We start from the raw sequence: 26,042 nt of genomic DNA, 5'->3' as shown, positions 1-26,042 counted from the left end.
CTGACTAGAACTGCAGAAAAAAAAATGTGGAGAATTGCGATTTCTAAGATAGTCCGTTCTCCACCAGTTGCTCCTAAAAATCAGGCGCAAATCATGTGGAAACTTGGGCCCGAAAACTCTAGAAGTGAACCCCATTGCTTTGTTTGCATTTTTTTAACAGCCTTATTAACCTGCGTCGCTACTTTTAATGATCTGTATTTCTGTACCGCCAGATCCCTTTGTTCCTCTACCCCATTTAGACACTTATTTTACAAGGTGTATGTGGCCTCCTTATTCTTCCTACCAAAATGTGCTACTTTGCATTTATCTATATTGAAGTTCATTTGCCAATTACATGCCCATTCTTCAAGTTTATTAATGTCTTCCTGTATTTTGTCATCTGTAATGTTGTGTAATCCGCAAATTTTGAAATTGCACTTTAATTCCCGAGTCCAAATCGTTTATGTAAATGGTGAACAACAGTGGTCCCAGCATCGATCCTTGTGGAATACCACTTCCCACCTTTTTCCAATCTGAGTAACTAACTTTAACCCCTACTCTCTGTTTTCTATTTTGTAACCAGCTTGTTATGGGCAGTGTCAGCTGTGGCTCAGTGGGTAGCACATTCGCCTCTAAGTCAGAAGGTTGTAGGTTCAAGTCCCACTTCAGAGACTTGAGCACATAAATCGAGGCTGACACTCCAGTGCAATGTTGAGGGAGCTCTGCACTGTCGGAGGTGCCGTCTTTCGGATGAGACATTAAACCGAAGCCCCGTCTGCTCTCTTGTGGCCCTATTTTGAAGAAGAGCAGGGGAGTTATCCCTGATGTCCTGGCCAATATTTATCCCTCAAACAACATCACTAAAACAGATGATCTGGTCATTATCACATTGCTGTTTGTGGGAGCTTGCTGTGCGCAAGTTGGCTACCGTGTTTCGTACATTGCAACAGTGACTACACTCCAAAAATACTTCATTGGTTGTAAAGCGCTTTGAGACGTCCTATGGTCATGAAAGGCATTATATAAATCCAAGTCCGTCTTTCTTTCTGCTATCCATTCTGCTACTTGTCCCCTGGCTCCACATGTTCTGACCTTAGTCATACGTCTACTACCTTATCGAAGGCTTTTTGGAAATCCAAATATATTACATCTATTGTATTGCCCTTATCTATTCTTTCTTCAGAGAATTCAATAAGGTTGGTCAAGCATGACCTTCCTTTTTGAATCTGTGCTGACTATTCTTTACTATATTTTCTATTACATCTTTGAGTAAAGATTCCATTATCTTTCTTACCACAGATGTTAAGCTAATTGGTCTATCGTACGCTGGGTTTGTTTTATTTCCCTTTTTATACATATGAACCACATTAGCTGCCCGCCAGGCCTCTGGCACTATTCCCTTTTCTAATGAATTTTTATATATATATATATAGTGCCTCTGCTACCTCTTCCCTAACTTTTTTTTTATTATGCGCAGATGCAATCCATCCGGATCAGGGGTTTTATCCTCTCTAAGTTTTATTAGTTTATCATTTATCTCCCCACTTTCTATCTTAAATGTATTTATATCCTTTTTGATCTCGTCTTCTAATGTCATGCCCACCTTATTAGTTTCCCTGCTAAATACCGAGGCAAAATAATAATTTAATATTTCTGCCATTTTGCTGTCATTACCTGTGAGTTTATCATGTGTATCCCTTAGTGGCTCTATCCCTAACCGGATTTTTTTTTTGTTCTTTATGTGTATGTAGAGTACTTTACTATTTTTAATATATTCCTTGATAATTTAATTTTGTAGTTTCTCTTTGCCTTCCTAATTTTTCTTTTACTTATTTCCTAACCTTTTCATATTCCCTTTAGTCATACTCTCCTTTGTTGTCTATGTACTTAGAGTGTGTCTTTTTCTTTCGTTTCAATTTTCACCCTTATTTCTTTATTCATCCATGGTGTGTCATTACTGGCTAGTTTGTTCTTGCTTTTTAGTGAGATATATTTTTCCCGGACACGCTTGATATCCGTTTTAAATGTTTCGCACTGCTTTTCTACTTCTTTGTTTGTCAGTAAATTTTACAGTTTATTTTCCCTTGTTCCATTCTCATAATTGCCATTATGTTATTTCTAATTTGTAGCACCAAATTACATTATCCTGTGATGCCTGTCTCTAACACTCTTTTCTGTCATGGTTAGGCTTACTTGCTCATTTTACTTATTTGATTAAGTCCTTCAAACTTGGTCTCCACAGTAGGTTGCCCTGTTGCTTACTTACCTCTGAGACCTCCCAGTTAGATCTCCAAGATAGGTGGCGCTGTTCTTCCACCCTCCTTGGAGATACAGCAATCCGGCCTGTTTACTCCCTCCACACTGAAGAACTGGCAGCCACAGCACAGGGTTGGCAACTCTGGTTGAACGCATTCCTGGCGGTTTCATCACATGACCTCCCGCCTCCAACCACCCCACCTGGTCAAACAGCTTTTTTTGCCCATCTCCAATATTTTTACAACTAATAAACAGAAGAGTTCAAAGCAAACAAAACAAAATTAATGCCACTATGATTTCTCTCCCGGCTTACTCGCAGCAGTGTCCTGGAGATTAATCCTTAATCCCTGGAAACTCCAGGACAATCCTGGAGGGTTGGCAACCTGACCACAACTGCTAAGAACGTAGCTTTTAACATTCTCCAAGGTGGGGAGGCTCAGGGTTTGAGGTGCTGTCAGGTTGCAATGGGTCGGGGGTGGGGGGTGGGGGGGGGCGGGTGGCGGGGAAGCTGTATTAGTCAAAATACATACTCTGCAAAGTATTTATTTTTAATTATTAGCTGTTATCTGTGATATTGATCACAATGAGTTGGAGGATATGTTGTTTTAGAATAAGGTTGTTATGCTATGTAATGCACAATGTATTTTCCAGGACCACCATCTTATGGTTATTTATGGAGAGTGAATCCAACAAATTCTGTTTTTATTGCATGATTTTTTTTCTAAGACTGTGTTAATTATTCTGTGAAAATGGTAAATGGTCTTTATGCTCCCTCAATTATAACAGAGTTGAATGGCACCGCTAATATATTTTCAGTTTAAGTTTGCTCCAAACTGGCATACAGTATTGTCCCCAGTTTGCATGTTATTCTTTATTCAAAAAGGGGACTTGGTTTAAACTTCCTGGCCTAGAAATTAGTCTCGGGCGGTGACGCATACCAGGCGGTATTGGATCGACCGCCCGCGATACGCAGTGCCTGATATTCCGTTCCATTGCAGTCAATGCACCTGACTATCAGGCGCTGTGTATATCGGCGTTGCCCATCTGATACCGGCCGTTTTGCGCCTCCACCCAAGATGAATTTGTAGGCCATTTCTCTGTATAAACCAGGCTCAACTAATTCATAAATAAAGAGTCCTCTTGGTGGAGTTCTCCTTGCAGCCCTAAGTGAGAACAGGAGTGTGGGAGCTGGGCGAAGTGACATGATGATGAGTGTGGTGAATTAATTGCATTGCTGTAACTCTAAAATGAACCTGATATGATAACCCTCCATACCGGTAAAGTCTTGGCATACTTCTGAACTATTGGGAATGTTTTGGCCTTGAATATCGCTGCTAAGAAAAGTACAAGACTACCAAGCTGGCAATGTCAGTTTTCTTCCGCCGTAAGCACAGAGCCAGATTCTATCTTTTTAACACATCAAGGTTGAAAGCGTTGAGATCAGCGCTGTGTTCTCGGAAAAGTGTAACTGATTATGTCACTGTTTTTAAAAAAAAATACGATCTTCATTTTGGTTGGTAACATATATTATATATTCCCCGGAAAAATCTATTCCCAAAAAGTACTATTGGATGGACATAGCCGGCAAGATACTCCAAACTTTACGGCAGTCTCCACACAAACCTTGCCGACCGCAACGTACAGCAAAATTTCTTGAGAATCTCATGAGTATACGCTGGAACGTACAAGCCGGCTCGGAAGTGACGTAGGTAATGGAGGGCCCCAAGAAACATGGGCAGCACTATAAAAGGGTCAGAACAGATGTCATTCCTCAGAGTGAGCCTTTGGAGTTGCAGGTGAGTGGAGCATGGTTTTCTCTCTTCGATCCCTTTTGATAAAAATTACTTTAGAAGTTGTTTCCGGTGTTTCAACAGCATCTACACTTTCACAGAGACGTTCACTAAGGAGAGGGCAGCCAGGAAGAGGTAGGGAGAGCCACAGGTTCTCTCGGAGGAAACATAGAAATAGGTGCAGGAGTAGGCCATTCGGCCCTTCGAGCCTGCACCACCATTTAATAAGATCATGGCTGATCATTCCCTCAGTACCCCTTTCCTGCTTTCTCTCCATACCCGTTGATCCCCTTAGCCGTAAGGGCCATATCGAACTCCCTCTTAAATATATCCAATGAACTGGCATCAACAAGTCTCTGCGGCAGGGAATTCCACAGGTTAACAACTCTCTGAGTGAAGAAGTTTCTCCTCATCTCAGTCTTAAATGGCTTATCCCTTATCCTAAGACTGTGTCCCCTGGTTCTGGACTTCCCCAACATCGGGAACATTCTACCCGCATCGAACCTGTCCCGTCCCGTCCCATCAGAATCTTATATGTTTCTATGAGATCCCCTCTCATCCTTCTAAACTCAAATGTATAAAGGCCCAGTTGATCCAGTCTCTCCTCATATGTCAGTCCTGCCATCCCAGGAATCAGTCTGGTGAACCTTCGCTGCACTCCCTCAATAGCAAGAACATCCTTCCTCAGATTAGGAGACTAAAACTGAACACAATATTCCAGGTGAGGCCTCACCAAGGCCCTGTACAACTGCAGTAAGACCTCCCTGCTCCCATACTCAAATCCCCTAGCTATGAAGGCCAACATACCATTTACCTTCTTCACCACCTGCTGTACCTGTATGCCAACTTTCAATGACTGATGAACCATGACACCCAGTTCTCGTTGCACCTCCCCTTTTCCTAATCTGCCGCCATTCAGATAATATTCTGTCTTCGTGTTTTTGCCCCCAAAGTGGATAACCTCACATTTATCCACATTATACTTCATCTGCCATGCATTTGCCCACTCACCTAACCTGTTCAAGTCACCCTGCAGCCTCCTAGCGTCCCCCTCACAGCTCACACCACCACCCAGTTTAGTGACATCTGCAAACTTGGAGATATTACACTCAATTCCTTCATCCAAATCATTGATGTATTTTGTAAAGAGCTGGGGTCCCAGCACTGAGCCCTGCGGCACTCCACTAGTCACTGCCTGCCATTCTGAAAAGGACCCGTTCATCCCGACTCTCTGCTTCCTGTCTGCCAACCAGTTCTCTATCCACGTCAGTATATTACCCCCAATACCATGTGCTTTGATTTTGCACACCAATCTCTTGTATGGGACCTTGTCAAAAGCCTTTTGAAAGTCCAAATACACCACATCAACTGGTTCTCCCCTGTCCACTCTACTAGTTACATCCTCAAAAAATTCCAGATGATTTGTCAAGCATGATTTCCCCTTCATAAATCCATGCTGACTTGGACTGATCCTGTCACTGCTTTCCAAATGCGCTGCTATTTCATCTTTAATAATTGATTCCAACATTTTCTCCACTACTGATGTCAGGCTAACTGGTCTATAATTACCCGCTTTCTCTCTCCCTCCCTTTTTAAAAAGTGGTGTTACATTAGCTACCCTCCAGTCCATAGGAACTGATTCAGAGTCGATAGACTGTTGGAAAATGATCACCAATGCATCCACTATTTCTAGGGCCACTTCCTGAAGTACTCTGGGATGCAGACTATCAGGCCCCGGGGATTTATCGGCCTTCAATCCCATCAATTTCCTGAACATAATTTCCCGCCTAATAAGGATATCCTTCAGTTCCTCCTTCTCACTAGACCCTCGGTCCCCTAGTACTTCCGGAAGGTTATTTGTGTCTTCCTTCGTGAAACATAGAAACATAGAAAATAGGTGCAGGAGTAGGCCATTCGGCCCTTCGAGCCTGCACTGCCATTCAATGAGTTCATGGCTGAACATGCAACTTCAGTACCCCATTCCTGCTTTCTCGTCATACCCCTTGATCCCCCGAGTAGTAAGGATTACATCTAACTCCTTTTTGAATATATTTAGTGAATTGGCCTCAACAACTTTCTGTGGTAGAGAATTCCACAGGTTCACCACTCTCTGGGTGAAGAAGTTTCTCCTCATCTCGGTCCTAAATGGCTTACCCCTTATCCTTAGACTGTGACCTCTGGTTCTGGACTTCCCCAACATTGGGAACATTCTTCCTGCATCTAACCTGTCTAACCCCGTCAGAATTTTAAATGTTTCTATGAGGTCCCCTCTCATTCTTCTGAACTCCAGTGAATACAAGCCCAGTTGATCCAGTCTTTCTTGATATTTCAGTTCCGCCATCCCGGGAATCAGTCTGGTGAACCTTCGCTGCACTCCCTCAATAGCAAGAATGTCCTTCCTCAGATTAGGAGACCTAAACTGTACACAATACTCCAGGTGTGGCCTCACCAAGGCCCTGTGCAACTGTAGCAACACCTCCCTGCCCCTGTACTCGAATCCCCTCGCTATGAAGGCCAACATGCCATTTGCTTTCTTAACCGCCTGCTGCACCTGCATGCCAACCTTCAATGACTGATGTACCATGACACCCAGGTCTCGTTGCACCTCCCCTTTTCCTAATCTGTCACCATTCAGATAATAGTTTGTCTCTCTGTTTTTACCACCAATGTGGATAACCTCACATTTATCCACTTTATACTTCATCTGCCATGCATTTGCCCACTCACCTAACCTATCCAAGTCACTCTGCAGCCTCATAGCATCCTCCTCGCAGCTCACACTGCCATCCAACTTAGTGTCATCCGCAAATTTGGAGATACTACATTTAATCCCCTCATCTAAATCATTAATGTACAATGTAAACAGCTGGGGCCCCAGCACAGAACCTTGCGGTACCCCACTAGTCATTGCCTGCCATTCTGAAAAGTGAAGACAGAACCAAAGTATTTGTTCAATTGGTCTGCCATTTCTTTGTTCCCCATGATAAATTCACCTGAATCTGACTGCAAGGGACCTACGTTTGTCTTCACTCATCTTTTTCTCTTCACATATCTATAGAAGCTTTTGCAGTCAGTTTTTATGTTCCCAGTACGCTTCTTCTCGTACTCTATTTTCCCCCGAGGTGTGAGCGCTGTGGAGGGACAGGCCACCTCGTAAAGTTAGACAGGGAGCCTAGAGGGAGGTAGCACTGGCTCTCAGTGCAAATTCTTTGACCCACCTGCGGACCACTGAACAGTGTCATAAGAAATTCAATGACTAGAGTTGCCAAGATAAGACACTCACCAAACCATGCTCTTCCTTTCTTCTGGAGGACAGACTTGTACATCGGTCATTTTACCATGTTCCCTGTGCAACAGCTGCCTAAAAGCTGTTCGCGTTTCAGGGCAGCCTCCTGCTGAGCTGTACCTGTAGAGGGAGGTGACAGGTCTTTAAAATGCAGGATGGGCAGTTGGGCTGTGCAAACAATAGCCATGTGTTGACTGTGTGCTTACTCAGGAAAACACAATCTGGTACCTTGGTGTTACAAACATTTAATCTCTGTTGGTTGGGTAGAGTGAGGTGAGTAAGGTGCAAGGGTAAAACCAGGCTTAAGGCCACATCAATCAGGCGATCCTGTACTCCTGCAAAGCTCTGTAATAACACAGCAACTCACTAGCACAACCCCCAAAGAAGCTTGCCCCCTAACACCTGCACTTCTCTCACACCAAGTCAGTAAACTAAGCCTCATCCACATTCTCTGTTGTCTTTGAAGGGCAAGTTGGTGTACAATGTGCAGGAGACGTAAATCACAAATGTAGGGCGGGGGAAGCGGTGTCATACTTGAGAACTTGATCCCCACGAGGAAAAGACCCTCCAGCTTCCTGGGCTGCTAGCAGGGGTTGCCTGTGACGTGTGCCAAGGTCGGCGGCGTCAGGAAGCAGCGAGGTGAGTTCCTGCACCCCGAGACTCACACCATGGAAGCACTGTGCACCAGAACACGAACCCAGCCTCTCACCCCCACCCCCCCTCCCGAGATGAAAACTGCGCCCGGAGGCACATGCTCAACCATTCTGATCTCATTTTTTTCCTTCCCACAGGTTCAGTAAAGCCTATAAAGGGAGGAGCACGGGGAAGAGGAGGTCAAGGAGACATGAGGTCGGAGGACTGGGAGGAAGAGAATCAGCTCTCGGCGGGGGGGGGGGGGGGGGGAGTGGTGAAAAGGGCCTTCTCATCCCTGCACACCACCATGAAGATGCTGATGTGGAGCGAGCGAGAGAACCAGTCCGCTCTCCTCCCCTGGGAGTGCTACTTCTTCACCATATCCTGGCCCCGATGACTCCGCAGCAACATTACTCACTCCCCTGTTACAGGCACCAGCACGGACACGGGCACCAGGGGACAGCCAGTGAAACAAAGCGCAGTAAGCTACCCGGATCTCTGATCGTTTGGGGGACCAGCGAGTCAGAAGGGGGGCAAGGGATGCTGATCTCGCTTCTTCATTGAGACTGGGTAGAAGGGGGCCAAGGATGCAGAGGCATAGGACCCATATTTCAGGGCTCCGCGCCTTAAAAGGTTCTAGGATCACAAGTACCTATGCACTTTGGGAACCATCGGCAGTCAGTTGCAGCAGCTCGCAGATGTGGCCACACTTGACATTCCTGTGATTTACGTGAACATTGTGGCCTCCTCCGTGGAAGCCCAGACTGCAGCTTTGCAGCATTGGGGGACAGATTGGAGGGCACATTAAATCGTGCCTTGCGGCCTTTAACTCAAGTGGTCACTCAGGGCTTCCAGGATGTGGCTGCAGCCATGGCACCAGCCATTCAGCTGATGCCTGCGGCCGCAGATCCAACATCCAGTGCTTTATCGATCATTTAGAAAAATATATTTCTCAAACTATTAAAAATGATCTGCGGCTGGAGAACAGGCTCTACACACCGATGGAGTCTCCCTACTCTAATTCATGACATGCTCTAAACGGAAGCAAACCGACAGATTCCACCGAGAAGAGATCGGTCAGGTGGGCTTCGCATTTTGGATGAGTGCTGTACTTCAGAATCGCATTAAAAGATGATATTAAAGCTTAAAATTGCCACCCAGTTGATGTATCTGTGGACCCGTCGGGATAAAATGGCCATGCTGCTTCGGATTCGCTGCCATCCTCCCTGCAGCGTATTCTCATTTCAAATACAGGAAACTATGGAGCAACTTATCGTCGCACTTGTCGGCTAAATTTACAGTTTAAGTCGGCAATCTCACCATCGCAGGAAAATCTGGGCCAATGTTTTTTTTTACCAGCAATTCCTTTGAACCGTTTAATAGTGACAGTCTGTTTGCAGTCATTGGCCCCTGTTTTCCTGCGGAAAGTTATTTATTAAGGATGAACAAACAATTTAGACAGTACCTGTACTTACAAGAAAATGTTTTTAAAGATGCAATACCGTTTACAGTTTGAGGCTCCGATACTGGTGGCCTTATCACCTGCTGCTGCCAAGTTTTCCTGCTATTTTCCTCTCCTCGACATTTTCCTCTTGGGCTGGAGCGGGCAGGAGGGGAGTACCGCCGGGAACCGCCCTCTGGCGGCCAAGTGGCGTAAGTGGCCTCCCGCCCGCCGAGCTGCCAGATTGGTGCGGCTGGGAGTCGGCGGTAGCAGGGGGAAGGACCGCCGCGAGGAGGCTGATCTTACCCCGACGGTAGGTGAAGACCTGCAAAAAAAGGTTAGTGAACATCTTAAAAAAAAAAATGTTTTTACAGCGACCTACCTGGATAGGGTCCCCTGAAGGTGTTCCAGTGGGGTTTTTTTTTTGTTATGTTTTTACTTTTTGGGTCTTCCGCCCTCCCTGGGCCCAACTCCATCCTTGGCGGCACTTGGGCGGCAAGCTCATTTGCCGCCGAGATTGAGAGCTGCCGCCCAGATTGACGGCGTAAGTCGTTATTTTGCCGTCGGGCGGTACTGCCGTCTCTTTTAGAGGGATCTTTCAGGCAAAGTACCGCTTGGTCTCTGGCCGGTCATCGGCGGTTCTTTGGGCGGCAAATGGGCTGGCCTTGCAGCTCATGAAAACCGGGGCCATAGACTTAACTACCTCTGTGCACTGTGTCACTGATGCTGGCCTTTTGTCAATGGCCATATCCTTAAGGTTCACATGGAACTAATGTTCCATAGAGAATGTTAATATATTGCACTGAATGTCAGAACTGTGACAGTGCACCTGTTCTTTTACTGCTCAGCGATGTAGTCGGGCCTGGACCTTGCCATCTGTGTTTTAAATTTAAAAGTTCACTTTTTTGAGGGTTGTTGCTAATTGAAGCCTGTTTGTGCGATGTTGTTGGTTGAATAAAGGTTTCATTGTTTCTTGTATTGTCTAGTTTGTCTGGCTTTAAAATCACAGTCCCACAGGGAGCAGTCCAGTTTGGGATCCTCGGGTTCCACAGGCTCCTCAGCTGTCATTTCCAGGCTGAGCCCGTCCTGTAAGTCAAAGTTGTGCAGTGCACAGCAGGCCACAACAATCCTCGCCACCCTGTTCAACATGTGTTATAGGATACCTTCCAACCGGTCCAAGCACCTGGCACGGGCTTTCAGGACCACAGGAGGGCAGGAAAAAGAGTGGGAGAGCTATAATGGTAGGGGATTCTATTGTAAGGGGAACAGATAGGAGTTTCTGCGGCCGCAAACAAGACTCCAGGATGGTATGTTGCCTCCCTGGTGCAAGGGTCAAGGATGTCTCGGAGCGGCTGCAGGGCATTTTGGAGGGGGAGGGTGAACAGCCAGTTGTCGTGGTGCATATAGGTACCAACGATATAGGTAAAAACCGGGATGAGGTCCTACAAGCTGAATTTAGGGAGCTAGGAGTTAAATTAAAAAGTAGGACATCAAAGGTAGTAATCTCATGATTGCTACCAGTGTCACGTGCTAGTCAGAGTACAAATAGCAGGATAGTTAAGATGAATACGTGGCTTGAGGAATGGTGCAAGAGGGAGGGATTCAAATTCCTGGGACATTGGAACCGGTTCTGGGGGAGGTGGGACCAGTACAAACCGGACGATCTGCACCTGGGCAGGATTGGAACCACTGTCCTCGGGGGAGTGTTTGCTAGTGCTGTTGGGGAGCGTTTAAACTAATATGGCAGGGGGATGGGAATCTATGCAGGGAGACAGAGGGAAGTAAAACGGGGGCAGAAGCAAAAGGTAGAAAGGAGATAAGGAAAAGTGGAGGGCAGAGAAATCGAAGGCAAAAATCAAAAAGGGCCACATTACAACATAATTCTAAAAGGACAAAGAGTGTTAAAAAAGCAAGCCTGAAGGCTCTATGTCTCAATGCGAGGAGCATTCGTAATAAGGTGGATGAATTAACTGCGCAGATAGCTGTTAACGGATATGATGTAATTGGGATTACGGAGACATGGCTCCAGGGTGACCAAGGCTGGGAATTCAACATCCAGGGGTATTCAATATTCAGGAAGGATAGACAGAAAGGAAAAGGAGGTGGGGTAGTGTTGATGGTTAAAGAGGAGATTAACGCAATTGTCAGGAAGGACATTAGCTTGGATGATGTGGAATCTGTATGGGTAGAGCTGCGGAACACCAAAGGGCAGAAAACACTAGTGGGAGTTGTGTACAGACCACCAAACAGTGGTAGTGAGGTTGGGGAGGGCATCAAACAGGAAGTTAGGGATGCATGCAATAAAGGTACAGCAATTATCATGGGTGACTTTAATCAACATATAGATTGGGCTAACCAAACTGGTAGCAATATGGTGGAGAAGGATTTCCTGGAGTATATAAGGGATGGTTTTCTAGATCAATATGTCGAGGAACCAACTAGCGAGCAGGCCATCATAGACTGGGTCTTGAGTAGTGAGAGAGGATTAATTGGTAATCTTGTTGTGCGTGGCCCCTTGGGGAAGAGTGACCATAATATGGTAGAATTCTTCATTAAGGTGGAGAGTGACACAGTTAATTCAGAGATTAGGGTCCTGAACTTAAGGAAAGGTAACTTTGATGGTATGAGACGTGAATTGGCAAGGATAGACTGGCGAATTACACTTAAAGGGTTGACGGTAGATAGGCAATAGCAGACATTTAAAGATCACATGGATGAACTTCAACAATTGTACATCCCTGTCTGGCGTAAAAATAAACCACGGAAGATGGTTCAACCGTGGCTAACAAGGAAAATTAGGGATAGTGTTAAATCCAAGGAAGAGGCATATAAATTGGCCAGAAAAAGCAGCAAACCTGAGGACTGGGAGAAATTTAGAATTCAGCAGAGGAGGACAAATGGTTTAATTAGGAGGGGGAAAATAGAGTATGAGAGTAAGCTTGCATAAAAACTGACTGCAAAAGCTTCTATAGATATGTGAAGAGAAAACGATTAGTGAAGACAAATGTAGGTCCCTTGCAGTCAGAATCAGGTGAATTTATAATGGGGAACAAAGAAATGGAAGACTAATTGAACAAATACTTTGGTTCTGTATTCACGAAGGAAGACACAAATGACCTTCTGGAAATACTAGGGGACCGAGGGTCTAGTGAGAAGGAGGAACTGAAGGAAATCCTTATTAGTCAGGAAATTGTGTTGGGGAAATTGATGGGATTGAAGGCTGATAAATCCCCAGAGCCTGATAGTCTGCATTCCAGAGTACTTAAGGAAGTGGCCCTAGAAATAATGCACGCATTGGTGGTCATTTTCCAACATTCTATAGACTCTGGATCAGTTCCTATGGATTGGAGGGTAGCTAATGTAACCCCACTTTTTAAAAAAGGAGGGAGAGAGAAAACAGGGAATTATAGACATTGGCAGTGGGGGGAAATTTGGAATGAATTATTAAAGACATAATAGCAGCGCATTTGGAAAGCAGTGACAGGATCGGTCCAAGTCAGCATGGATTTATGAAAGGGAAATCATGCTTGACAAATCTTCTAGAATTTTTTGAGGATGTAACTAGTAGAGTGGACAAGGGAGAACCAGTGGATGTGGTATATTTGGACTTTCAAAAGGCTTTTGACAAGGTCCCACACAAGAGATTAGTGTGCAAAATTAAAGCACATGGTATTGGAGGTGATGTATTGACGTGGATAGAGAACTGGTTGGCAGACAGGAAGCAAAGAGTAGGAATAAACGGGTCCTTTTCAGAATGGCAGGCAGTGACTAGTGGGATACCACAAGGTTCAGTGCTGGGATCCCAGCTATTTACAATATACATTAATGATTTGGACGAAGGAATTGAACGTAATATCTCCAAGTTTGCAGATGACACAAAGCTGGGTGGCAGTGTGAGCTGTGAGGAGGATGCTAAGCGGCTGCAGGATGACTTGGACAGTTTAGGTGAGTGGGCAAAAACATGGCAGATGCAGTACAATGTGGATAAATGTGAGGTTATCCACTTTGGTGGCAAAAACAGGAGGCAGAATATTATCTGAATGGTGACAGATTAGGAAAAGGGGAGATGCAATGAGACCTGGGTGTCATGGTACATCAGTCATTGAAAGTTGGCATGCAGGTACAGCAGGCAGTGAAGAAGGCAAATGGTATGTTGGCCTTTATAGCGAGAGGATTTGAGTATAGGAGCAGGGAGGTCTTACTGCAGTTGTACAGGGCCTTGGTGAGGCCACACCTTGAATATTGTGTACTGTTTTGGTCTCCTAATCTGAGGAAGGACATTCTTGCTATTGAGGGAGTGCAGCGAAGATTCACCAGACTGATTCCCGGGATGGCAGGAATGACATATGAAGAAAGACTGGATCGACTAGGCTTATATTCACTGGAATTTAGAAGAATGAGAGGGGATCTCATAGAAACGTATAAAATTCTGGCGGGATTGGACAGGTTAGATGCAGGAAGAATGTTCCCGATGTTGGGGAAGTCCAGAACCAGGGGACACAGTCTAAGGATAAGGGGTAAGCCATTTAGGACCGAAATGAGGAGAAACTTCTTCACTCAGAGAGTGGTGAACCTGTAGAATTCTCTACCACAGAAAGTTGTTGAGGCCATTTCGTTAGATATATTCAAAAGGGAGTTAGATGTGGCCCTTACGGCTAAAGGGATCAAGGGGTATGGAGAGAAAGCAAGAATCGGGTACTGAAGTTGCATGATCAGCCATGATCATATTGAATGGTGGTGCAGGCTCGAATGGCCGCCTACTGCACCTATTTTCTATGTTTCTATATCTTCTCCACCTGCCGGATCTCTGCATGTGCACGATTGTAGCATTCGTGTGCTGTGTCGTGGGTGATACGGAATGGTGTCATCAGCCTTGGCTTCAGGGAGTAGAATTGTCCTCCAGAATCCATCCGTCTATTTGGCCCTTCTCGCTGAATAAGAGAGTGATGGTGGAGGATCAAGGCAACTTCCTGGATGCTCTGCATTGATATGCAGAATCCTTTGCATGCATTGCAGATAATCTGCACGTTTAACAAGTGGAACCCCTAATGTTAATAAATGCAATTGGAGCTTTAAGTGCCATGTGGGTTCAGTCCATAGCCCCTGAGCCCCAAGCTGGTCGACATTGATGTCTCTTTGCTGAGCAGCTGTCACGCCATTTTGGATGAAGTCAGATGCACTTGTGAACAGGGCATTGGTCACCTATCGAATGCAGGCCCTTACAGCTCCCTGGCTGGTACTGCAACATTCTCCGGTGAATGATTGGAATGATCCAGAGTTGTAAAAATTGAGCGTTAAGGTGACCTCCACTCCACTGATAATGCCCTGTAGGAAGTAGACTGTGACTGCAGAATTTCACTCTGGGAGCCAATTACTTCTCTCATGCGACACAGTCTCCACACGCACTACTCCTCTGACAGGTCCTGATGCAACCTTCGTGCCCTCTACAACTCTGGGGAGGGTCTTAGTGCAGTCTCCTGGCTTGGTGCCTCTCTTGCTGGGCCTCCAGCCTCTACTCCTTTTCATCCTCCCTTAAAAAGCTGAATACAGGAATGCCCATTGCAGCTCCTTATTCCTCCTGAACACTTCGAGAGAAAGAAAGACTTGCATTTATATAGCACCTTTCACGACCACTGGACATCTCAAAGCGTTTTGCAGCCAATGATGTACATTTGGAGTGTGGCAAATGTAGCAACCAATTTGTGCACAGCAAGCTCCCACAAACAGCAATGTGATAATGACCAGATATCAGTTTTATGTTGATTGAGAGATAAATATTGGCCCTAGGACACCGGGGATAACTCCCCTGTTCTTCTTCGAAATAGTGCTACGAGATCTTTTACGTCCACCTGAGAGAACAGATGGGGCCTCGGTTTAACATCTCATCCAAAACACGGTACCTCCGACAGTGCGGCGCTCCCTCAGCACTGCACTGGGAGTGTCAGCCTGGATTTATGTGCTCAAGTCCCTGGAGTGGGACTTGAACCCACAACCTTCTGACTCAGGTGAGTGTGCTGCCCACTAAGCCATGGCAGACACTGTTTTGGACTGCAATGCCTCGATTTTAACTTTCAGTGGGTGGGGCTGAGGCAGGCGGTAAACCATCCTGACCACGGCGGCATGAGGTCAGGGAGATTTTAACTCCCAGGCCTCATTTGTATGGCTTCAGTCGGTTTCCTGCCCAAAACCGGCGAGGAGCTGCAGCTGGCCAGTGGACAGGAGCGCAATGTTGGGCAGCTGGATCCCAGTCCCCAGCATTCAGGTAAGTTGACCGAGGGAGAGGGGAGGTCTAAACTTTCTTCAGGGGGCAGGACTCCTGCTCCTCCTGGCTCTACAAGGAAAGTCAAAAAAACTAAGACAACTTACCTTTTTGGGCCTTTTCTGGCCCTGACACCTCTTTCATTTAGGTTAGTCGGGTAGGAAAGTCACAACGCATCCCTGCTCAGGCCCACAGTTAAAATTGAAGTCTGGCACCGAGGCATCATCGGAGTTCGAGCTGCACATTTAGAGAAGGACCCCGCTGATTCCAGCAAGTGCCCTTCTCGCCTGCTCAGAAGGGCAGGTTAAAATCACAGCCTGTGGGATTGGTGGGTGAGTACATGGCCGATTTTAACTGCCCACCTACCCAGCTTCTGCTGGGCGGGCTGGGTTAAAATTGACGAGTCTGGCTGGCTCCTAACAATATCGAAGTAATCTCAAAGAATCCCAGTTATTCAGCTAATAGTTTTATTACAAAGGAATCATATCTGGAATATTGTCTCTTGTCATTATAGAGCCTCAAAATGCACCCACCGAGGTGGATGGAATAAACCTGGAAGAGATTCGGGAATTTGCAAAGAATTTTAAGATACGTCGACTGTCTCTTGGACTGACGCAGACACAGGTTGGACAGGCGCTCAGTGCTGCAGAGGGGCCAGCATACAGCCAGTCAGCCATCTGCAGGTAACACAACCACCGAGGTGGTATTGCAAACTACACAGGTGGCGCGTAAAGTAATACTTAACAGGAGGAATAATTTCAGTGCAAGGATAAAAAGAAAATATCTCCAAAGTTGGAAATTTGAAATAAAACCAGAAAGTGCTTAAAATGCATTGCAGCTCAGTCGTCATCTGAAAACAAGCAAAAGGTTATTTTTTCAGCTGGGTTCCTTCATCAGAACTGGAGATATTTTAAAATTAATATCACTTCCCTGTTTCAATCAGCCATTTCCAACCAGCATACATCACTGAACTGAGATCAACAGTAGGCTCCGTCCACAAAGCTCCGTAAAAAGCAGTGGAGATCCACATCCTTTCCAATGCTCAATGTTAAGCTTCATGTTCTCCACAAAGGAGGCGACGTTACATTTAATTTAAAAGGTTTGCTATATGGTAGGAGACTTTTGACGTCTTAATAGTTCACTCAGTTAGGCCAATGAGTAGTTGAGACATACAAGCAAGAAATATCCCAGAATTGATTCTTGGTTCGTGCTGAGTTAGCTGATCTGAGGTGTTTCTGTTGGCCTCAACACCTGGGATTGGTGAGGGGAGAATTGTTCCAGGGTTCGGCTCCTGATTGCTATCCAGCAACTCCTACTGGAACGAGATCAGACTCCACTTGGGCGGACCTTACGGACAAATAGCTTGCTGACACTCATTGGGATCAGATGAAAAATGACCACTTGAGTGAGGTACAGATATGTAGCCACCATTGAACCCTAAAGCAGAAGAGGAGCAAGGTAGGGGCTAGAAAAAGTTGAAGGAAGGAGAAAAAAGGAGTTTTGTTTTGAAAGTACTTCCTCCATATTTAATTTTTCCTTTAATTTGCACTTTAATGAAATTGTGGTCGTAAAATAAACTCAGCCTATGATTTCCAAAATTGGAAGTTAATTAAGATACTACTACATTGTTTTAACATGTTGGGGGGGAAATTTGTCTTCGCCAGCAAAGTTGCCGATATCACTGGCAACTGGAGTTAACAGATGCTGAAAATGGCCGCAAAGCTAATGGAGCAAAATTGATCTGGGGGGCATGGAGATTGCTGGCACAGCGCTCACCTTCCATTCAGTGCCATCCTGGTGGTAATGCTGGAGCGAGGCGAAGTTCCTGTCCAGATGCGGCGTTGCAGCATCCCACACCCTCTGGAAGCGAGGCTGTGGAGCTTGCAAGGAATTGTGGGCAATGAAGAGACCTGAGAATTAAAGGGGCCATGCACACTGAAGTAATACAAATTAAAATGAAGTGAAACAATGCAGTTTTCAGCCCTTTCTGCCTTAAAAAAATATATTTAACATTAAAAAGAAGTCCCAAATGTGAATATTCAGCTTTTATATCTGAATTACCTTCCTAACCTCAAAAAATGGAAACAATGCCTCAGCGATAACGCAAATGGCTTAGCAAGCCAGGGAAGGGGCACCCAGGTTCTCGCACGCAGCACTGCAGCTTTGTGCAGGGGGTCAATACTGTAAGACAGGGCCTGGAGGTCCTCCAGAAAGAAGGATGTGGGAGTATATCACCGAGGTCATCACTGCCAGCAGTGTTGCCCCACCATCTGGCTCCAGTGCCCAAGGAAGCTTCATGAGCTCAGACCACTGGTCAAGGTCAGTGAATGCATCTTCAAAAGCCGTCTCCTACCAATTGCACCATCAGCGTCACACACTGCTCAATGCACAATTCCCAGTCACTCGCCTATCAGCAATCTGCACCAATCATGTGGCACATCTCCCATTCCTGGCCTCACCTCACCCCCTTGGAGGAGACGGTGCTGGCCATTCTTGGCAGGGGCATGGTTGAGCCCTTGGCCAGCGACGGGGCTGAAAGGATAAAAGATGCTGCTTTCCTCATACGTTAGCCTCCTTCTCGCATGCACCTCTTACTTTCCCGCCCTCCTGTCACCACAACTCCACCATTATGCCTTCCTAATTTCACACACGCAAGGAATGCAGCCTGCTCAGCCAGTGGGTGACCAAGAAGAGGGAGAGGAGAGTGAAGAAGAACAAGAACAGAAGATTGACTTGACACTCCCAGCCACCAGCTCCTCAAGGTCAACCAGCAAGGCCATGTGCAGTGTCCCCCACTGAAAGTCAGCAGCCTTCCACCAGCCATGCTGCAGCCACTGCGTGACATCAGTAGGTTAGGCAAGACAGTCACTAAAAGAATGCATACGGGTGATGAGTTGATTTCTTGATGTCACATTGGATGGCTAGACGTATATAGGTGGATTGGAAAGTTTGCTTTGTGGTGGCTTTTTCAGCATTGTGGCCAAGAGTGATGGTCAGTAACAGATGGAAGGTAAGTTGTGGGGCTAAAGATGAAAAGGAAATTGTGGTTGTGGTCACTGGGACCGCAGGCGGATGATTTCATCCCAGATATCATGGCAGACAGAAAAGGGATGTCTGGGATACATCCTTCCACCTGCTTCCTCCTCTTCTATGCCTTCCTCGTCCCTCTGCAAGTGGATGCTGTAAATGTGAAAGGACAGCATACTCAACTGGTGAAGCAGCATCTCGACCTGACATGTGAAATCTGTTTTTCTCTCTATGGATGCTGCGTGACCTGCTGAGTATTTGCAGCATGTTCTGTCTGTTCAAAGGCCTTCATTTAACACCCGAGCCCTTGCAAACATCCAGCAGCACTCACTTAAAAAAAACTTTTCACATCTCTTGCAGAAAGCCACCACTTCAATAAAAAATGTTAAAACCCTCTAAGAGGCGGTAATGGGGTGGTAAGGACTTTACGACCGGGGGCCGACCCATTTGAAATTACCCACGTTGGGCACGCGCCGACCCCTTACCGCTCGGCGGCGACCCCTTTCCGGCCTGCGAGGGAAATTGCTCCGTGGGAGCGGAGCCGTCGCTGCTCAGTATCCCCGACAGCTTTTCCCGGCGGAAAGCTGCCAGTGGCTGAGTGGCGCGTCCGCCCTTAAAGGGGATGGCGCTCCGCTGCGCCCGCCATTTTATTTTAATTGTCGGCCGACTCTGAAGTTGGGTACCAGGCCGCTAGCCCGGCCGAAACCCTCCCTAGTGGCCCAGTGGGAGCCGCTAAAGTGGCTACAGAGCTTGCAGCAGCCCTCCCCTTTAACTGGAGGGGAGGGACGTTGCTACACGTCAGCACCGCGCTGATGTGTTCAACACCACGCTGATGACACCGCCCGCCTTCTGCCCCGCTCCCAAAGCACTTCTGTCCCTCAGCCGCTCCAAACACCGCCCGGACAAGTTTAAAGAGGCCAATTTCCCGCTATTCTCCACCCCTTGGTTTGAGGCGGCGAATAATCATTTAATTTGAATTATCCGCCCCATTTGGGGCTGAGGGCAATTTCGACCCTTTAAAGTCTTGAAACTTTTAGTGGGGTGATTACATGTAAAGCTGGGAGTGAAGCAATACTTCCAGATCACAGCTGGGGTGCAAAGGGCAAAATGCTATCTCCTGGGCATAAATGGTAAGCAATTAACTCACTTTAATACAGAGTGCGTGGAGGACACTGGCTGCCGTGCTTTATGCAAAGTGCTGATGACTTCTTGCCTTGCCTGTCCTGGTATGGTTATTAAATGTTGTGCAGCACTGAGTTACTGTGCCCTGAGCAGCACCTGCTGCTGTGCTGCTCTCTTTTGGGGTCTGTATCTGTTTCACTCAAACACTGCAGCCCTCCTCCGCATAACTTTGGGGAAAAGCTCGTCCACAGCTTGCTTGCTGGACCGGGGGCTTCTCTTCCCCTCTGTACATGTCATCATTTGCAGTTAAGATGCAACAAGTATTTCCTGTATGCTGTCCCCTTTAAATTGCTGCAGGTCTTTAAATACTGCAGCAGTATATAAGTTCCTAACCCCAAAAAGGCAAGCTCGCTCCCAATTAAACAAAGATAGTACTTCTCGGCCGGGGGGATTGATTAACATTCTCTAGCAGCAAAGTGGCTCCAGTGGGAGACAAAAAGGAATTGGACCTCGGGCAGAGCACCGCCAATGTATTGTTGCAAGTGCTGGCAGCATGCCCTGACCATGCAAATGACCTCGTCCACATGATTTGAGATAGGGTCTCTGGCCTGGGCTGAGATGGGCAAGGATTCTGCTCTGAAATTTCAGGGTCCTAGGGCCCAAACTTGGTCAAAGCCAAGACCCACCCAAGTGCCGCCCAAAGGACCGCCGAGAGACCAGGCGGTACTTTGCCAGGAAGATTTCTCTAAAAGAGATGGCCATACCGTCTGGTGGCAAAATAACGGCTTACGCCGTCAATCTGGGCAGCAGCGGGCGGGAGCTCCCAATCTTGGCAGCAAATGCGATCCTCGCCAAAGTGCCGCCGAGGATTGAGTCGGGGCCCAGGGAGGGGGTGGCGGGGGAGGGGTGACCTAAATATAAAAATCTTTTATAAAAAAATAAATAAATACTTTTTAAAAAAACCACTAGAACATCTTCAGGGGACCCCATGCAGATAAATCGCTAGGGGAAAAAATTTAAAAGATGTTCACTAACCTTTTTTTGTGGGTCTTCTTACTTACCGTCGGGTTTAGACCTGCCTCCACGCAGCGGTCCTTCACCCTGCTGCCGCCAGTTCCCGCCTAGAGGAATCTGCCAGCTCGGCGGGTGGGAGGACACTTGCATGACTTGGCCGTCAGGGCGGTTCCCGGCAGTACTCCCCTCCCGCTGGCTGCAGATCTGGAGGAATCTGTCGCCGAGGGGAGACCGCCGAAAAAACACGGCGGCAGTGGGCGGTAAGGCCACCAATTTTGGGCCCCTAGTCTTTGGAAAGGCTTATAGATATTTCAATTCATTGGTAGCCTTTACCAAGGCTGAAAGAGGGGGGAAGAGCTAAGAAGTAACAGGCACAAATGAAGAGGTGCTGCGCTGACATGAATCTGCAGGCAGGTGCTATCAGCCCACCTCCAACCCTCTGTTTGATGGCTGCTGAAGTGGAGGTGATGCTGCATGAGATGGTTGCAAGTAGCGGGCCGCTGCATGGCACCATCCTCCCAAGGTCATCATTCCAGCATGTCTGGAAGGACGTGGAAGTAGACCTGATGTCTAGTACTGTCGCTGGATGTGCTAGCCCCTATGGTGTGTGTTAGCAGCAGATGTCCTTGCAGCAGCTCTGCGTCTGCTCTATGCTGACCCAGACCCTGTGAAGACAGTTTCCCCCCCGCCCCCCGGGTAGGTGTTATGATGCCTGTACATATGGTTGATGGTACTTTGGGTGGCGCAACCAGTCAGGTCTTGCTGTCGCTTGATCACCATTTCATGCACGATCACCGAAGGCCTGACATGCCATGGTTGGAGTGCTTCTTAAGAACTAAGGGTTAGTCAGGCCTTCACTACCATCAGCACAGTTGTCACAGCCTACCTTGAGAGTTGGAGCCTCTGCATGCACTAGTCATCTGCTAAAATGAGGCATGTGCACCACTGTCTGTAGCTGCGGGTGTGAGGTACTTGCTGGTGGATACTGAATACCTTTTGTGCAGCCTGAACCATCTGGTAGCTCTCTGTTGGTTTTCCTCTTCTTCCTCCAAAAAGCTCACATATACCAACATTCCCATTGGGACTAATTTGAACTCGAAGAGGAAAAGAAAAGCAATTACTACGAAAGGATTGTGAAAACTTAAGTAACAAAAAAGAAAAATTATGCAAAACTATTTATTTAATCTTGCCTTTCCCCTTAACTGATCTTTCACCTTTCAGTTGATCCTCTGGCAACATGATATATGGGTGTGAATTGGAAGTAGTGCAGCGGTACTGGCAAAAGACATGGGAAGCATTAACCTCATTTGAATATTTTCAAAAAGCTTCTGCCCCAGGCCGAAAAGAAATGCAGATAATTTACACATGGAGAGCACAGGAGACTCGGTGTAATGGGTCTCCACCATTACATCCCATAACCAACGCACACAGATTGTCACTGACACAAAAATTGTCCCCAAGAAATGTTGTCATCTTCAAAAGACCATCATGGTTGGGTGGTGTAACACTTTGAAGCTATAACTACCTTTGGGGCAGTGGGTTCATATTCAGATTGTCCTCTATGCTGAGTTACAGTGCTGATTTCGAGAGGCACAGAATCGAAGCCCGGACTTGCCCCTAAGAAGAAAGACTGTTGTCCTCAGGCCAAACTTTTGTGCACCTCCTAGTAGTTGGTTTCAGAATAGTGTTGGTGAGGGAGGAAAGAAAAACTATTTGACAAGGAATCATCTTTGGGGTGAGGGAAATCGCAATTAACAACTGTACACTAGTTGTTTTAGCCCACTGCAAAGAAAAAACTCTGTCAAAGCAGCCCAGTAGCTATAATACCCAGGAATTGGACTCTAGACTGGGAAACCATTTAAAATCCTCGTCGGTGTTGTCTGGAGGAGGGGAGGAGTTTTTAAAAATAACAGGGTGAGAAATTCGCCTCCTTTGCGCCTCTCGTTAGCGCCTCTCGGGGGTGCAGGGGGGCATTAATAGGGCTCTACCGGCTTTGCGACTGGACGTGGTGAGAGTACCAATTCCCTTGAAATTCTTGTCAAGGTTTGCGGCGGCGGTAACCCCTAGCTCCACGATCTCCTGCGCCCGGGAGATCGTGACGTCATCGTGCTGCGCATCACCTGGACCCAAACTTCGGGTCCGCCCCCTGCAACATCGCCGGACGTCAACACCGACAGCTGCAGGAGTTGTTGTTAGGGAGCGCTGTTTAAAGGTTGCGTGGAAAAAAAAAATTCTTAATGCCTAACGGCCATTTTTTAGGACTTTGGCCGCGATCGATCAGCCCTGCTGGAGTGCTCGGGGCTGATCGTGGCGGATCGCGGTTGCTGTCGGCGATGAGGGACCTCTGTCCCATGCAGGGCCTGCAGCGATGGCCCTTCTATTTAAGGGAGGGAAGGAGCCTCTGATCCCGGCTGCGCTACCCTTGACATTGTGCAGCGCTCCACCACTACCGCCCCTCCTGCCGGCTTTAGCGCTCCAAGGGAAGTGGTAACGCTTGACTTAGTGCTCCACTTCCGTCCTGGAGCGCTAAACTGGAAGTTCATGTCAGAGTCCCTCGCGTAGCGCCCGGTGATACTTTTGCGCTACCGCAAAAGTTATCGCCCCAAACGGGACGCTATGCAATTTCTAGCCCGAAGTGTTGAAGTTTCTTTAGAGATCTACAATTAGTTGTCTGTAGGCCAACAATTATAGCACTGTTTTGTGTCCTGCTAGGTTTGAAAAATTGGACATCACTCCTAAAAGTGCACAGAAGATCAAGCCAGTTCTAGAAAGATGGCTGACAGAAGCAGAAATACGACACCGTGCTGGCATACAGAACCTCACTGAGTTTGTTGGTAGTGAGCCTTCAAAGAAACGCAAACGGCGCACATCTTTCACACCACAGGCCCTGGAAATCCTTAACGTCCACTTTGAGAAAAACACCCACCCCACGGGTCAGGAAATGACAGAGATAGCCGAGCAGCTGAACTACGACCGAGAGGTGGTTAGGGTGTGGTTCTGCAACAAGAGGCAGACTTTAAAAAACACCATCAAGCGACTGCAGCAGAACGACCCGACGGGGGCAGGTTCAGGCGAACGATTATTGGACTCCACAGTAAACATTGCTGGAACGGGCTGATCTGCAGAAGATTCTTTCAGTGAGTCGTTCCAAAGTTTCTACAAATAGTACAATGAGGATCATTTACAGGGTAAGGGCCAAGCAGAGAAAGTAGAGATCCGCAGATCACTGCATCCATTCTGTCTACTAAGGCATACTGTGGCACACAGCTACTTGGATGGAGCCATTATAGCTAATTATATGATAAGTAATATATATGAGTAGTACATAAACTGCTTCATAATTTTGTAGCACCCACAGTCTTTCAGGTCAAATGTCACAATCAGTAATGATGCCCTTCCTCCTGTGTCATGCAACTTTGAGCTGGTGACCACACTGAGCATCTCTGATGTCGATCAGTAACAAAACGCAACTGTTCAAATTTTATTTTTAGGGATATATACTGTATAAAATAATACATAGGCTGTTAAAGATTGTGATCCAGCTTTCCCAAGGGCTCAGCAAATTTACCCTGTGAGTAGCAGATCACAGTAGCAGATCAGGTTTGAGCCTTAGTCTGTGCCAAGTTACCTGATCTCAGCCAGGACAGCTCTTGGGGGCACTATAATAAGCCTGAGAATCCTGAAGTTGAGCAAGGGGCGGGGAGATTAAAAATGGCCAGGACTCTTGCTCCTGATCACCATACAATGATCCATGCTGGAAATGTGCATATGTAGAAGTGGATGGAACTAAGATCAGCTGTGATTGCATAGCCTACTGACACTCTGGCCTCGATTTTAACCCCTCCCCTCCCTTTCCCTCCCCCTGCACCACCACCGGACGAGCAGGAAAGGGTCGGGTGAAGAGATAAAATTCCGGAAATGGCAATCCCGCCCCCAAGCCACCGCGTTCTCAGATACCGCGATATTAACAGCAGCGTGTATCGGGGTCAACGAGTGTCCCACTGCGGAGAGGAGGGAGGCCCATTCACGTTTACAGAAGAGATGTTTAATTTTTAGAACATTTTAATTGATGCAACAGATTAATAGGTGAAAAATATTGCCTACAAGTTTTTAAGATTAGGTGCATTCTGTAAAATTACCAACTCTTCAATAGGTTATCAATATTTTTTCAAAATCATGACACTGATATCTGACACATACATCATAGATATCATCATAGGATATCATACGTTCATCTTTCCAAATTTGATTTCCCGTACAAGTGTGTCCTCCATACAAGCCTTCCTGAACTGGGAGGGTAGGTAGGTGAGGCACTATCTTCTCCAAAACAACAGGAATCCCATTCACTGTAAGCTGAGACAATGCCATTGATCTGTTTATTTCCTCCTCTGTTGTGAGCTGCTCCACTTACACATGACGAATCACTCTGACTGGCCTGGCCCAAAATAGAAACTTGTTCATTACAAGCTGGTGGACAACACTAGGAGTTCGAAATTCCGTTGCTAACATCAGCTGATAACGCCAGCATTCGGCGTTGACTGGGAGGCAGCGGCTTCGTACCGGCGTTTGGCAGCGTTGACGCCTGGTATGAAATTCGGTTCTGGTTTTTCAAGGGCATAAACGTGCAACGCCATGATTTAACACTGCAATCCCCTTTTCAGGCGGCAAAACCAAATGTTGCGGTTCCACCTGGCGTTAAAAGCTGCACTCAGCTGGTGGTACTGCCTCAAAATCGGCGATACTGAATTTTGACCCCTAGGGCTCATAGTGTTAAAGTAACAAAGGAAATCTTGCTGCATCAAGAGGCTCTGGAGACTCACCAAAAGAGGTATTGTCTGCAGGCATATCTGGAGGCAGCTCTGCTCTGATGCCATAAACAATGGTTTACTGGTTCAGTCACCTGTAGAGGCTGGTGAAATGTTTTACACTCATTGGGGTAGATCTTGGCTTTGTGAGGCAGTGTAAAACAGATGATAGCGAATCGGCAGCCCATTTTACATCTCCCCATTTTTTAATTTCCACTGACTTCAATGGAAATAAAAATTGGAGTGAAAATACCAGGCTGCTGATTCGCTATAAAGAAAAAATACTTTCTGTAGCGCCTTTCATGCCCTTGGGACGTCCCAAAGCGCTTTACAGCCAATGAAGTACTTTTGAAGTGCAGTCACTGTTGTAATGTGGGAAACGCAGCAGCCAACCTGTGCACAGCAAGCTCCCACAAACAGCAATGTGATA

At 46.7% G+C, this 26,042-nt stretch overlaps 1 protein-coding gene across 1 annotated transcript in view; it reads left to right on the top strand.

The window, feature by feature from the left end:
* The window catches only part of pou6f1 (POU class 6 homeobox 1), a 177,542-nt gene extending 151,737 nt beyond the window's left edge, over positions 1-25,805 (top strand). Inside the window, exons 10-11 of the mRNA XM_070869435.1 lie at positions 16,159-16,327; positions 23,520-25,805. Of these exons, the coding sequence (XP_070725536.1) occupies positions 16,159-16,327; positions 23,520-23,925 (575 nt within the window). The 3' untranslated portion in view covers positions 23,926-25,805. The remainder of the gene's footprint in view (positions 1-16,158; positions 16,328-23,519) is intronic.
* Positions 25,806-26,042: the final 237 nt, after the last annotated feature.

This window comes from Pristiophorus japonicus, chromosome X (assembly GCF_044704955.1).
Source record: "Pristiophorus japonicus isolate sPriJap1 chromosome X, sPriJap1.hap1, whole genome shotgun sequence".
In the NCBI taxonomy this organism is placed as follows: domain Eukaryota; kingdom Metazoa; phylum Chordata; class Chondrichthyes; family Pristiophoridae; genus Pristiophorus; species Pristiophorus japonicus.
This window is presented reverse-complemented; position numbering and strand designations above follow the sequence as displayed.